The following is a 13,291-nucleotide window of genomic DNA, read 5'->3' on the forward strand; positions in this document are numbered from 1 at the left end:
TAAAAATCTGACACCCGTGAGTTCATACTGAATGATTGTGAACATACAAAAAAAAAACTGGCTTCAGATGTGCTGAATTTATATGAAATATATTTGTGAATTACAGTAAGAATCAAATTTAAAAAATACATGTGCAATGACAGTAAGTAGGGAGTAAAAGCAAAACATCTCAGTGTAAATGAACAGATTTGTTCTGTGAAGTGCACAAGCTCACAGATAGACATTAATATATATAACATGTGTAGACATTAACATACACAGCAAGCTGCAGCTTGGTTGAAGGAAATCAGTGCGTTCAATACAGTAAATGATTCATCACTGACAGAAACAGCAGTGCCCTCTTTGAAGGATGTTTTTCAAACATTTAAAGTAACTGAAAGTATTGAATTTTCCCATACTAGTCAGGCACTGTCGTCTGTTTATACACTGATGGGTTAATGCATATTCAAAAGTGTAAATAACTGTGTTTGATTTTAACTGGACTTATTGTGGTATTGTTCCTGTGAGATAATGTTACTTTATGAGAAGTTAAACCAACAGGATCAAGAAACAAAATACATGACTAGATATTTAAAATACTTCAAATCTGAAAATGATACAAGGTCCAGCAACATTTATCTATATTCATATCATCACCTTGTATAATAAAATATTTAAACTTTTTATTGCTTACTTTATCAATAACTTGTTCTTTGTTCAAGCTTGTGTCACATTAAAGGACAATCCTTGGCTATTTTAGTGTTGTTGTATCAAATAAATCCACACAAACCTTCAGACATAAGCATAAAACATGTAAATAAAGACAAAGACATACAACGCATACAAATATGCATACATACATACATAAAATGACAAACAAGCATACTGAAGGTGCGACTGTAACTCTTGCTTTTACAGAGGTGTTTCAATGAGGCAGTGCTTTCTCAGTGAATTGTCGGAAAATTCACACATGAATTCTATTCAGTGGAGATCTGGAGAGTGGGTTCTTGATGCATTTCCCTTCTTGTTGTCTTGGTTTTCAGTATCTCCTATTAAAATTAATATGTCTCTTAGGTTACAAGGTCCTCTAGCTCAGAAAAGAAAGGATGAAACAGGAAACCATTTTTGACATCTCACTCAACCTCCTCTTCTTAGACCTTTTGCAACCTGCCCTTCCTCTACTGAACCCTTGAAATTTGATAGATTAGGTGCAGTTATGAACCTTCTGGAACATTCAAACGGTATGAAAGTGGGTTCACAGTCCTCATGGCCAGATCCTCCTTTTTTTCTATGGCTGTGAAATGTGCTTTCCAAAGCGTGTGGCTCCATCAGGGGTAGTGTGTATACCAAAGCTGCTGAGAAGATCCTGGAGGTGTGCAACTGTGCTCACGAGCTCCTTCTTCTCCTCCTCCAACACAGAAACCTGCTCCCGCAACTGGTTTTCTGACTGGACCAATGCTTCCATTCGATTTTCCAGCCCACAGACACGAGCATGTGACACCTGGTACAAAGCGATTGATGCAATTACGTAAAAGAGAATATGCTTGTGTATGTGTTCGTGCTTGTGTGTATGTGTGTGTTTGTGTGTGAGAGAACATGCGTACTTGCAGCTCCTCCAGCAGGTCAAGGTTTTGCTGTCGAAGGCTCTGATTGGTCCTCTCCAGTTGTGCAGCTCGCTGGTGTTGATTAAGAGTTGGGGGCAAGTCCAGCAGCTCATCCTGCAAGACGTGATACTCCACCTCGTATGCTTGCAGCTGCTTGGACACATCCATCTCACAAACCTTAAAGAAAACATGCAATAATAATAATCCACAGTTACAAGTACGGGAGTGAACAGACTCAAAGTCTGAAACCCTTCTTCATTAAAAAAATGACAAAATATATTGGAAGGAAACAAACCTGTCAAATCCATTAAAATATTCTGGATCAACATCAACACTTTTTAATGATAAAAAAAAACCACTTGGTATGCTTCAGTAAAAAAATTCTGTAAATTGGACAGAATGTGGCACCCCCATCACTGCGTTAATTCCTAAAATTATAGGAAAATCTATTATTTACACTTGTTAAAATATTTTACAGTGACATACACATAGAATTCAAAACAAATGAACGGAACCTGGCAGGATTATATCAATCAATCAATCAATCAATAAATAACAAATAAATAAATATAGAGTAACAGTAATAACAAAAGGAGTTAAAGTCAACCACACATAATATACTATCAGAACAGTGAGGAATAACGGCCACATTCAATTCACAAACAAAGGTTTGTGTAAAACTGGAATTTCCCTGTAGGTATTGATGCTCTGTGCCAGCGTATTCTATAATGCATAATAGAGGATAACAATCCTGTCAGAACACGTCCTTCTTGGTGGGGGGTGGGGGTGGTGGGATGAAACTGGAAGTCACATAACTGTTAAGGTATTAACAAACTGCTGTGTAAATGCCACTTGCAGGAAAGTACTGACAAGCTAGAGCATGACTCACCAACCTTTTGCAATTGTATGCCAATTAAAAGGCTGATGCATTCTTTCCCAATTGAGGTGTATTCTCTGAAAAGGTCTCTCTAAATGTATTTGACACCTTGTACACATTAGCTACTGTCACCTCCAGGAAACGGACATCCATCATGAAGGTACACACTAAAACAGGGTTCCACCTTGCCAGTGGTATACATGAGACTCAAAAAATAAAAAAGTGTGTCACATGAGTTTGCCTCCATTAAAACCATGTGTTTGTTCAGATGTGAACTTGACATTACTGGAGGACAGGAATCTCACAAGCCTATTGGCTTCTACTTGTCAGCCCTTTTTTTCGGATGTTGTTGATGTTGTAAATGTGATGAAGGTGTGAAGTCTGTTAAATTAACATGTCCGAAAAAAATAAACTTCATAAATAAATAAATTGATACCTGGTGAATCTTAACAATTATGTTAAAGATTGCATTACTTTACTGATACTTTATCTAAATGAGGGAAGTTTACCATATTTTCATTATAACATTACATCATCTATTAATCAACCTACAGGAGCAACAATACCATATGTTTTCTTGGGACTTATCCTTAAGTTACCTCAGTAAAACAAACACACTCAACCAACCCAAGTTGAAACAAGGGTGGAGACTTGCTGTTATTTATGACGTTGAAATAAATAACACCCCGGTTTTATATAGTTGTTTAATATTTAGTAAAATTCATACATCCAGTACAATCAAAGATTCAGTAATATATTATTCTTGATAACAATATCTGCACATAAGACCAAGCCTGATATATTGCTTTTTCGAATCCATTGATTGCATTTGTTGCACACAAAGCACATATTGTAAATTAATCATATGTTTGGTCAGTAACATGAAGGTGGGAACTGAAGTTTATTCTAAATCAATGCTCTGCTGGAGTAAATACTATATTCTCATTATTTTACCATGTATGAAAGATGGAAGGATTGTAGCCGCAAGAGGGCAAAAGCCAGTGTCTTTTTGTGCCGGTCCCAAGCCCAGATAAATACAGAGGGTTGTGTCAGGAAGGGCATCCGACGTAAAACTTTTGCCAAATCAAACGTGCAAATCAAATCTATGACTTCCATACCGGATTGGTCGAGGCCCGGGTTAACAACGACTGCCATCAGTGCTGTTCACCTACAGGGTGCTAGTGGACATTGGACTACTGTTAGTTGAAGAAGGAGAGGAGGAAAGTGTGTTCATTGGAAGAGAGAGAAGATGAATACCAAGAGTATAGGACTAAGAGTAGGGACGTTAAATGTTGGGACTATAACAGGAAAAGGTAGAGAGTTGGTTGACATGATGCAGAGGAGGAAGGTAGACATACTGTGTGTCCAGGAGACCAGGTGGAAAGGTAGCATGGTTAGAAGTTTCAGAGCAGTGTTCCAGTTGTTCTATCATGGTGTAGATAGGAAGAAAAATGGTGTAGGAGTTATCTTGAAGGAGGAGTTTGTTAGTAATGTCCTGGAGGTAAAAAAACAAACTGTCAGATAGAGTGATGAGTCTGAAGCTAGAAATCGAAGGTGTGGTGTTCAATGTTGTTAGTGGGTATGCTCCACAGGTAGGATGTGAGCTGGGGGAGAAGAAGAAACTCTGGTTGGATTTTGATGAAGTGATGCAGAGCATACCTAGAAGTGAGCAAGTTGTCATGATGATATACCTGTGGATGGATGGAAGTGTCTAGGAGAGGTGGCAGTAGAGTTTCTGACTGGGTTGTTCAACAGGATCTTGGATAGTGAGACAATGCCTGCGGAATGGAGAAGTGTGCTGGTGCCCATTTTTAAGAACAAGGGAGATGTGCAGAGTTGTGGCAACTACAGAGGAATAAAGCTGAGGAGCCAGACAATGAAGTTATGGGATAGGGTAGTTGAAGACTAGACTAAGGACAGAAGTGAGCATTTGTGAGCAACAGTGTGGTTTCATGCCAAAAAAAGAGTACCACAGATGCAATATTTGCTTTGTGGATGTTGACAGAAAAGTACACAGAAAGCCAGAGGGAGCTGCATTGTGTTTTTGTAGATCTGGAGAAAGTTTATGACAGGATGTCCAGAGAGGGACTGTGGTATTGTATGAGGAAGTCTGGAGTGGCAGAGAAGTATGTTAGAGCAGTGCAGGACATGTATGAGGACTGTAAGACAGTGGTGAGGTGTGCTGTAGGTGTGACAGAGGAGTTCAAGGTGGAGATGGGACTGCATCAGGGATCAGCTCTGAGCCCCTTCTTGTTCGCTATGGTGATGGACAGGCTAACAGACGAGGTTAGACAGGAATCTCCATGGACTATGATGTTTGCAGATGACATTGTGATCTGCAGTGAGAGCAGGGAACAGGTGGAGGAGAAGCTAGGAGGGTGGAGGTTTGTCCTCAAAAGGAGAGGACAAACACACAGAGTACACACATGTACACACAGAGTACATGTGTGTGAATGAGAGGGACCCAAGAGAGGGACCCAAGTTGAAAGTGAGGTTACAGGGAGAAGAGATCAATAAAGTGGAGGATTTTAAGTACTTAGGGTCAAGAGTCCAGAGCAATGGAGTGTGGAAAAGAGGTGTAGAAACATGTACAGGTAGGATGGAACGGGTGGAGAAAAGTGTCAGGTGTGATGTGTGATAGAAGAGTTTCAGCTAAAATATTAGGAAAGGTGTACAAAACTGTGGTGAGACCAGCGATGTTGTTTGGTCTAGAGACAGTGTCACTGGAGAAAAGACAGGAGACAGAGCTGGAGGTAGCAGAGATGAAGATGCTGAGGTTCTCTTTGGGAGTGACCAGGAAGGATAGGATCAGGAATGAATACCTCAGAGGGACAGCACATGTTAGAGGTTTTGGAGAAAAAGTCAGAGAGGCCAGACTGAGATGGTTTGGAGAGGTCCAGAGGAGAGATAGTGAAAATATTGGTAGAAGGATGATTAGTTTTGAACTGCCAGGCAGGAAGCCTATAGGAAGACCAAAGAGGAGGTTTATGGATGGAGTGAAAGAGGACATGAAGATAGTTGGTGTGAGAGAAGAGGATGCAGAAGACAGGTTAGATGGAGGCCACTGATTTGCTGTGGTGACCCCTGAAGCGAAAAGCCAAAAGGAGAAGAAGATGAAAAATGTAAGGCGATGTGAAAATTTAGCAGTCAGTTGTCTGTCTGCAGTTGCTAGAGAAGAAAAAGTCCACAATACTTCAGACTTTCTTGATTGTTAAACTTGAATCTGGCTATCAATACCCATTTTTATGGCTTTGATTTTGGATAGAACAAATGGTTTGGGATTGCCATCAGAGGAAGGTATGGAGAGCATGGGAATTTTTTTGACAATAAGAGAAATATAATAATTACAGCCTTACTGTTTTGAAATGAACTGTATTAAAAAAATCTTGTTTTCCCAGAATATGACACACAATGTTTCAAACACATTATTATAATCCTGAAATTTACGAGAAGGTGTGATCCACATTGTATTGTATACCATTTAGGCAGTATAGTGATTAAAAGTACAATGTTGTTACCTGATTGATAGTTTTCTCCATCTGCACTAGACCCAACTTAGGCAGTGCGGTCTTGATGAAATCCACAATTGACTCCAGGCTCTCGTGCTGCAGGATCAGAGGCTTGTGGCTTCCGAGGAGACTCAAGGCCACCTTGAAGATGACTTCTGACCCCTGCAGAAACAACATATCTGACAAAGGACAACGAGAAGCCAGAGGTTACAAAAGACAGAAATCTAGAAAACAATAAGACAGATGGCTGGAAAAGGGTGCTCCCCCTTTATGTGATGTGAAGACAGATGCTTTACAGTTCAGATTTGCATGGTGACGTAATGTAAAAGGCCGATGAATGCTATGATGTCAGTAAAAAAGATTTAAGCAAACGTAAATATAGACCAGAGTGAATAAGGAGAAGTGTAGCCGGCATGTGTGTGTGTGTGTGTGTGTGTGTGTGTGTGTGTGTGTGTGTGTGTGTGTTTGTTTGCTTAGAATACATCAGAATAGGTCGGGAGATGGGTTAGGGTAATAGGTAAAGGAAAGGGAGAGAAGGTTTGGAGCCTCACACAGTGTATGAAATCAATGATTTCACAGCGCCATGATGATGCCATGTAAACGTACACACGTATAGGCAAGCACACACATGCACAACACTAATGCTTGAGCATAAGAAACCAGTGAAACTAGTCTGTATGTTTGAAAGAAAATATTTTTTTAATAGTCATAAAACTTGTTTATTCTTTAATGTCACACTCATTGAACAAAATTCCAAACTTAAGTGACACTTGTTTTGCTTTAAAAAAATTTTTATTTTATTTATAAAACTTTTTAAAAAAATCTTAATCCAGTCAGGATCCAATGCAGAAAATGGAGAGAATTTCATTAGCTCTTTGAGAGCACCCAGTTTCACTGTTTCTTGCTTCTAAACTGCTAACTCCCATGAACAAATTAAATAAGAATAAATACATTGGAAATATCAAAGCTTACCAAAAACTCTGGCAACAAAGCCAAGAGGAAAGTGTGAGGCAAAGGTAGTGAGAAACCAGGGAGTGGCATATAAGCTCGGCCCGATCTCCTGCTGCTCAAGGTGGGTGTAAAGATCGCGGTGGTAGTCGTGGAGCAGCCGTGATAGCTGGTACATCTGAATCTGACAGGGATAACATACCAGAAATTACTTTCTGGTATGTTGGTTAATTTGTTGTTCCTGTTACAGAGAATTATCATATTGACCACTGAAATACAATCATCAGGCAACCTTGAAAAAAAAACCCAACCTATATTAGAAAGCAAAACAATTACAGTAATTAAAATACCATAACAATGGGAATAGAATACGAGCATGATAGATCCTGATTATGTACATTGCAGGGCTGCAGTGCTTAAGTGTTTGAGAGTATACTGTTTTGAAGTCCATGCTTTATAAATGCATTTTCTGAAAGAAATTGAATGGACAAAACACTAATCATGCAAAATTTTCATATAAATCAGGGAACTATTATCATATCTGAACCAAACCAACTCATCCACTAAAAATGACAAATGAGGTTAATACAAAAGTTACAATGTGTGTGTGTGTGTGTGTGTTTTGTACCTGCAGGATAATCATATCAGGCCTGTATTGTTTGCGGAGCCCCATTTCATACATCAGAAATTTCAGCATGTTGAAGGCATCCTCTTCTCCCATGTGTAATAGCAGCACTCCAGCAATGAAGGACAGGCCCTGACAGTAGCCCACCTACAATAATAAAAATGTCAACCTTGATGTCTACACAGACAAAGCAGTGTTTAAAAGAGCCAAGAAGAAAGTTGACTATTGTATTTATTTCATTAACTGAAAATGAGAAAAACACCACAAAGAGCGAAATAGCAAGAAATTGAAAAATAAAGCAAAGAATTAAATGATACCTCAGGGTCCAGCAGTGAATAGGCCTTCAGTAGATTATACAGGGACAGCTGTCCTGCTCCCAGCTGGGTTTGGAAATATGGATGAGTGGGAAAAGTACGACCTAAGACATTAAAAAAAATAGGCATCTGACACGGCTTGTCACAATAAGCTTATTTTCTCAGCTTTTTGTCAAAAACTGGTGTTTTTGGTGAAATCAGTCAATATTCTACTATAGATTATTAAAGAAGGGAAAAATGTAGAAAAAAACATTTTTTCCTGATAAAAGTAGAGATTCAACTCCTTCTTTTGGTGTTTACATAGTCATAGAACACAATATTCTGTGGTTCTTGAAAGATCGGTCAGGGTCAGGGTCAGAATTAGGGTTAAGAATTAGGTGAAAAAAGTGCTCCAAAACCACCGGCAGTGCGGGGAACTCTCCTCTGAAAATGGCTGGTAGCCATTGAAATAACATTGAAAAGGACTGGTGAGCATTGGCGACGTATTCACTCTACCCATTATATAAACATTTCTTAAAAGTAATGAAATTTGATTACTTCCATTACTTTTGAAAAGTTTCATTGTTGTATATAAAAAAACAAAAAACAAAACAAAAAGAGAATCTTAAAAAGCATAACAAGCAGATGAAAACAAATTGTCTGCACTCACTTGTTCTGCTCTGTTCTGAGCTGAATGTATGGAATGAGTGTGTTGCAATTGACAACCCCTTGTTACATCCTGCTTCAAAGCGATGATGTATTGTAATTTTCAGAGTTTGTGTGTTCGACTGTCAGTCCACCAAATATCTTTGCAACCGTTACAGATAGAAAGATGAAACAAAAAGCGCATTACTCAGGCAGCAAAGGGGATGAAAATGAGATGATGACCTTGAGAAAACTAGGTCAAGGTCAAATTTCTACTTTTGTACACTCGGGAACTGGATAAGATAGAAAGACATATATATTTACGCATATATATATAAATATGTTTATGTATATATACGTAAACACTGATACCAATACGTCAGCAGTTCATTCAAGCCTCTAATTATTATCTAATTTTCATGTAACTGCAGCTTTAAAAAATTGATTGAATACTGACAAAAATATTAATTTCAATTATAGTTTCCAAACACTGCGTTACAGGTAAGTTAGTGTCTTTGAATTATTCAGAGCCATGAACGTTACTATTAATTATTTTCTTTATGTGGTGCTATGATGAACTGTTCTCCACCTCTTGCCCAGGACTGGCTACTTTAAGTTTTCTCTGACTCACTTAGCCTGATTCTATGACTGGTTGCCACTCATCTTTTGTTGAGTCCTGAGCCTGCTGTAAACTGCTATGATGAATGTGTGGATCAAAAGTACATGCATTAAATGTTGAATAGCTTATATGAATGGTTGACGTTTTCAAAGGTCACCCTTTCACTCAAACATACAATATTGACTTATATACAGTGCATCAACACATTGCATACATGTCATAGACTGAGAGTACAATGAACATTACAGCTTCATGTTCAAACACATCATAAATCCCTCCAAAAATGTTTTGTGTGTGTGTGACGCTTACCCAGATCTATGAGGATAGCATGTTGATGTGTGGTGAGTTGTTTCAGCAGTTCTTTGTATGGAGTGTGACTGGTTGGGGGTCGGGAGGGGACAGTCTGTTTGAGTAGGTACTGCTCAGACAGAAGCTTCCAGATTTCACCTCGATGCTGTCGTGGGACTCCTGAAGGAGATGAGAAAAGACAAGGGTAAGGGTTGAGTGGCGTGGGCGGTTGCAGAGGTGATACATGTTGTGCTGCGTTCAAGCTTGGTGCTTTTCAGGATTTTTTTACTCTCGTACTGTCACTGTCGCTCGATGTGTAGATTGAGTTTTTTGGAGCACCTGGCCTTTTGTCACTGGCGAGTGGCTGTTTTATTGTTGCCTATAATAGCAGCCACTGAAAGGATTAATGTGGACAATCAGCATTGAGTGGTAAGCAACTGAAGCCAGCAGAGTGTCAATCAAGTTGGGATTTCTCATCTCAGGAGATGAGCAATTTCTTGTTCTGGTCTTTCGCATTGATTTTGTATGTAAGCAAAGTATGTGAACCACTGGTGTGATTCAGTGCTTTATAAATAAACTTGACTTGACAAATTGGCTGTGGATGCGCTTAAAAACTGGTCGAGAGTTCCGTGAAGTGTTTTCTTCTTAAAACGATTAAAGATTCCATTATTAATCCCCTGTACAGGAAATTATTTTATTGTTCCAAAGACTGAATTATTAGGAGCAAAAGTTTACCGTAAAATAATCTGAATTCCAAAACAATCACTTGAATCACGAGTGATGCTTTATGGTGGATATTGGAACAATAAATATGTATTTTAATATGGTTATATGATTTTATTCTTATCGATCGTACAGTAACATAATATAATATGGCTTAAACTGTTTTCTACTGATTTTTAAGAGTCCAGTATTTGTGGTGGACAGACATTAAGTTGGGTGAAATGATGTAAACCTGATTATTATTTTTCCTTGTTTTTTAAACAAACAAATAATCGAGAATTACTTAATTCAAAAAGACCTGCACCTATATTTTATTACGTGCTGTTTTATTTCTTGTCTCTCTGTAGAGTGTAAATGATGTGAAACCAATGTTTTCAGTTCAGGTTTCTGCCCAGAAGCATTAACTGATGCTCTGAAATCTGACTGTTTTGCTATTTGATGTTAACTATTGGTCAAGTTAACTGAAAAACTTAACTTAATGGAAAAAAACCAGAGTAAAATAAATGCTTTCGTATTTACAGTAATAACGGCATATAAATGATGTTTATAGATTGAAAATGAACAAATAACAATTTAGGAACAATTCAACTTACCAACAATAGTAGTTGGTAATAGTTTTGGAACTTTGTACATTACTCTTTGGTCAATATTTGATAATATTTTACCTTCAAAAGACAAAAAAAAATAAAATAAAGGTATTTGTAGAGCTTGTACCGTGGGCAACAGCTGCATGTATGGTCTCTGCGTCAAATTTGACTTTTGCCCTCCCAGGTGTTCCCAGCATCTTCTCCCAGACCAGAGTAACGTCCTTCAGACATGGAGTAATTTCCTCATAGTCCAGCTTCAGACGTTTGTTCTGCAGATTGCTCTCTGAGGCTATAAAAATAAAAACACAGGGAGTTCAGGTCAATAATGACAGTATGGTCATAACAACACTGACTATTATAGTAAGTAAAAACTCAGTCATCCATTGTCTGGTTCTTGTGGTATGTGTTTTTTAAGTGGAGCTGTGGTGCCCCTATTTCAACAGTATACACCTCTACTCTGTTTGTGTTTGCTACTAAAGCCCACCTTCCCAGGTGTCAGGGTGCTGTTCACTTTTTAAAACAAGTCCTTCATATTTTGTGTTTTGGGGTTTTTTGCAATGTCAACATGCATTTGGCTTCAACTACAGAATTAATGCACCTTCATGCAGTAATGTTACATTAACCATCTAATTAGCCACTACTTGCTCCACTATGTTTGCCAGCTTCTCTCACACTGTGTCTTTCTTCAGTTTGGTGCCGAGCAGGTATTGTAAGCTACAGAGTGAACCACAGAACTGAAGTTGCAGGCAGAAAGGCAGGTCAAGAATCAACCTTAAAGCTTGGTAGGGCTGAGGATGTGAGCCAGGACAATCCACTTACAAGTTAATACACTGTTCCACATAATACCAAATTCTAATGAACTAAGGCTTTATTTGTTTTGTGTAAAGGGGCGACAGTAGCTTAGTCCACAAGGTCTTGGCTTGGGGATCCGAGAGTGGCCGGTTCAAGACCGGCATGGACCAAAAAGTAGGAATGGGAACTGGAAGAGATGCTGGTTTGACTCCTGAATATTGCTGAGGTGCACACAAGTTACTCGTTGGGCGTTTGTGGCTGACCGCAGCTCTACTGTCATTCTGAATTTGCAGGCTTACAGATCCCGTGTGTGTGTGTGTGTGTGTGTGTGTGTGTGTGTGTGTGTGTGTGTGTGTGTGTGTGTGTTTGGATTTATAAGAGTGGAAAAAAAATTCTCTACGGGAATCAATATTGTATTAAAAATAACCCATAGCATAACAGCTAAACATGACACATAAAAACTTTGCAACATGTTGACACCCGTGACCAAAGAGGTGAGAGCACACCCCAAACCCTCCCTCAACTGTTCCTTTTTTAACAACACTCTTCCTTTCCTCTCCCCAAAATCTTGTAACTCCGCCCTCTATTTTTTCTCTTTTCTGCCAAATTCTAACTGATTTCCTCTTTCTCATTCAATGCCACATTTGTCTCATCAATCAACCACTCTCCCTGCTTTCACTTGGACTTCCACACCCTTTCTGCTCATTTGGTGTGCACCCAGTGATCAACTGCACCTTGGCAGGGCTGGAGAGAATGACATTATTATCACCATACAGTAAAAGACAACAGCCTCTTCCTGCTACAACCTGAATTGACACCTTCCAGGAAATTGTGTTCAGCCAAATTATGATTCATTTATAATGATACTAGTGTTGTACTGCTTTGCATAAAACAAAATAACTCGGAACAAAGTCCACTGGAAACATCAGAGGCATGGAATTTTTTAATAAGTGTCCTGGAATGTGAATTAGGTAATAGATAAAAGGAGGAGTCATCGCTGTCCTATGCAAAATAACAGTCCTTTGCTTTGTCATTCATTTTATCAGCTGTCAGAAACAGAGAGATTAGTCCATCAGAACTCATTAATTAGATGAAGCCCAGCCAACAAGGCTCAGTCTCTCCCCTCTCCAACCTTTCCCGAACTCCTGATTCTCAGCTTTCTGTCAGTGCAGTTATGGCAAGGCAGTTATTATAACAAACAAGGCAGGTTGCCCCAAAGATAAAACACACACTCAATTTTTAAGATGGAATAAAATAAGCATCAGTCAGACACACAAAGAATAGAGGGTGGGACTTGATCTCCACCCAGTAAAAAAACCCCCAAAAGAATAGAATACAATTTTTCCAAATATTGCCCAAAAAACCACGACACACTGATGGTGTGTGTGTGTGTGTGTGTGTGTGTGTGTGTGTGAGAGCGTGTTTAAACAGATTGAGGTTATTGCCTCAACTTGTTTTTGTAACATAATTAACCCATATTCTTACTATATTGGCTGTTATTTGTACCTGAATGACAGATGAAGTATTGTGTGTGAAGTAACGCTTTGTTTATCATGCAGGTAGTTAGGTGTGGCACATAACTAGGTGTGTGTTGATGCGTGCCAACTAGGTCAGCAAAGAGACAGTGCACTTGGCACACCCAAAATATACAAGCCAATAGGAACACGAACACACACACAAGCACCCACACAAAAATATATATTATACAACATGTTGATCTGTAGTAAGTCTTCATTATTTCAACAATAAAGGTGTTCGAATGCTCAACTAACCTGACTGTATGGACCTCACTGTGTTTGTAT

The 13,291-nt window shown here is 38.8% G+C and overlaps 1 protein-coding gene across 8 annotated transcripts in view; it reads right to left on the reverse strand.

The window, feature by feature from the left end:
• Positions 1 to 73: 73 nt before the first annotated feature.
• tbc1d1 (TBC1 (tre-2/USP6, BUB2, cdc16) domain family, member 1) overlaps positions 74 to 13,291 on the reverse strand; it is a 37,038-nt gene continuing 23,820 nt past the window's right edge. For 3 of the 8 annotated variants that reach the window (XM_068320886.1, XM_068320887.1, XM_068320888.1), the window contains 8 exons: positions 10,825 to 10,986; positions 9,409 to 9,567; positions 7,860 to 7,960; positions 7,546 to 7,689; positions 6,942 to 7,101; positions 5,979 to 6,148; positions 1,584 to 1,760; positions 74 to 1,480 (listed from right to left, as the gene is read on the reverse strand). In XM_068320886.1, the coding sequence (XP_068176987.1) occupies positions 1,268 to 1,480; positions 1,584 to 1,760; positions 5,979 to 6,148; positions 6,942 to 7,101; positions 7,546 to 7,689; positions 7,860 to 7,960; positions 9,409 to 9,567; positions 10,825 to 10,986 (1,286 nt within the window). In that variant the 3' untranslated portion in view covers positions 74 to 1,267. Of the gene's footprint in view, positions 1,481 to 1,583; positions 1,761 to 2,018; positions 4,065 to 4,151; positions 5,545 to 5,978; positions 6,149 to 6,941; positions 7,133 to 7,545; positions 7,690 to 7,859; positions 7,961 to 9,408; positions 9,568 to 10,824; positions 10,987 to 13,291 lie in introns of those variants that run through there. The other 5 variants (XR_011036867.1, XR_011036868.1, XR_011036869.1 and 2 more) reach the window with 5 other exon arrangements.

The sequence above is a fragment of the Antennarius striatus genome, chromosome 8 (assembly GCF_040054535.1).
Source record: "Antennarius striatus isolate MH-2024 chromosome 8, ASM4005453v1, whole genome shotgun sequence".
NCBI classification, from domain to species: domain Eukaryota; kingdom Metazoa; phylum Chordata; class Actinopteri; order Lophiiformes; family Antennariidae; genus Antennarius; species Antennarius striatus.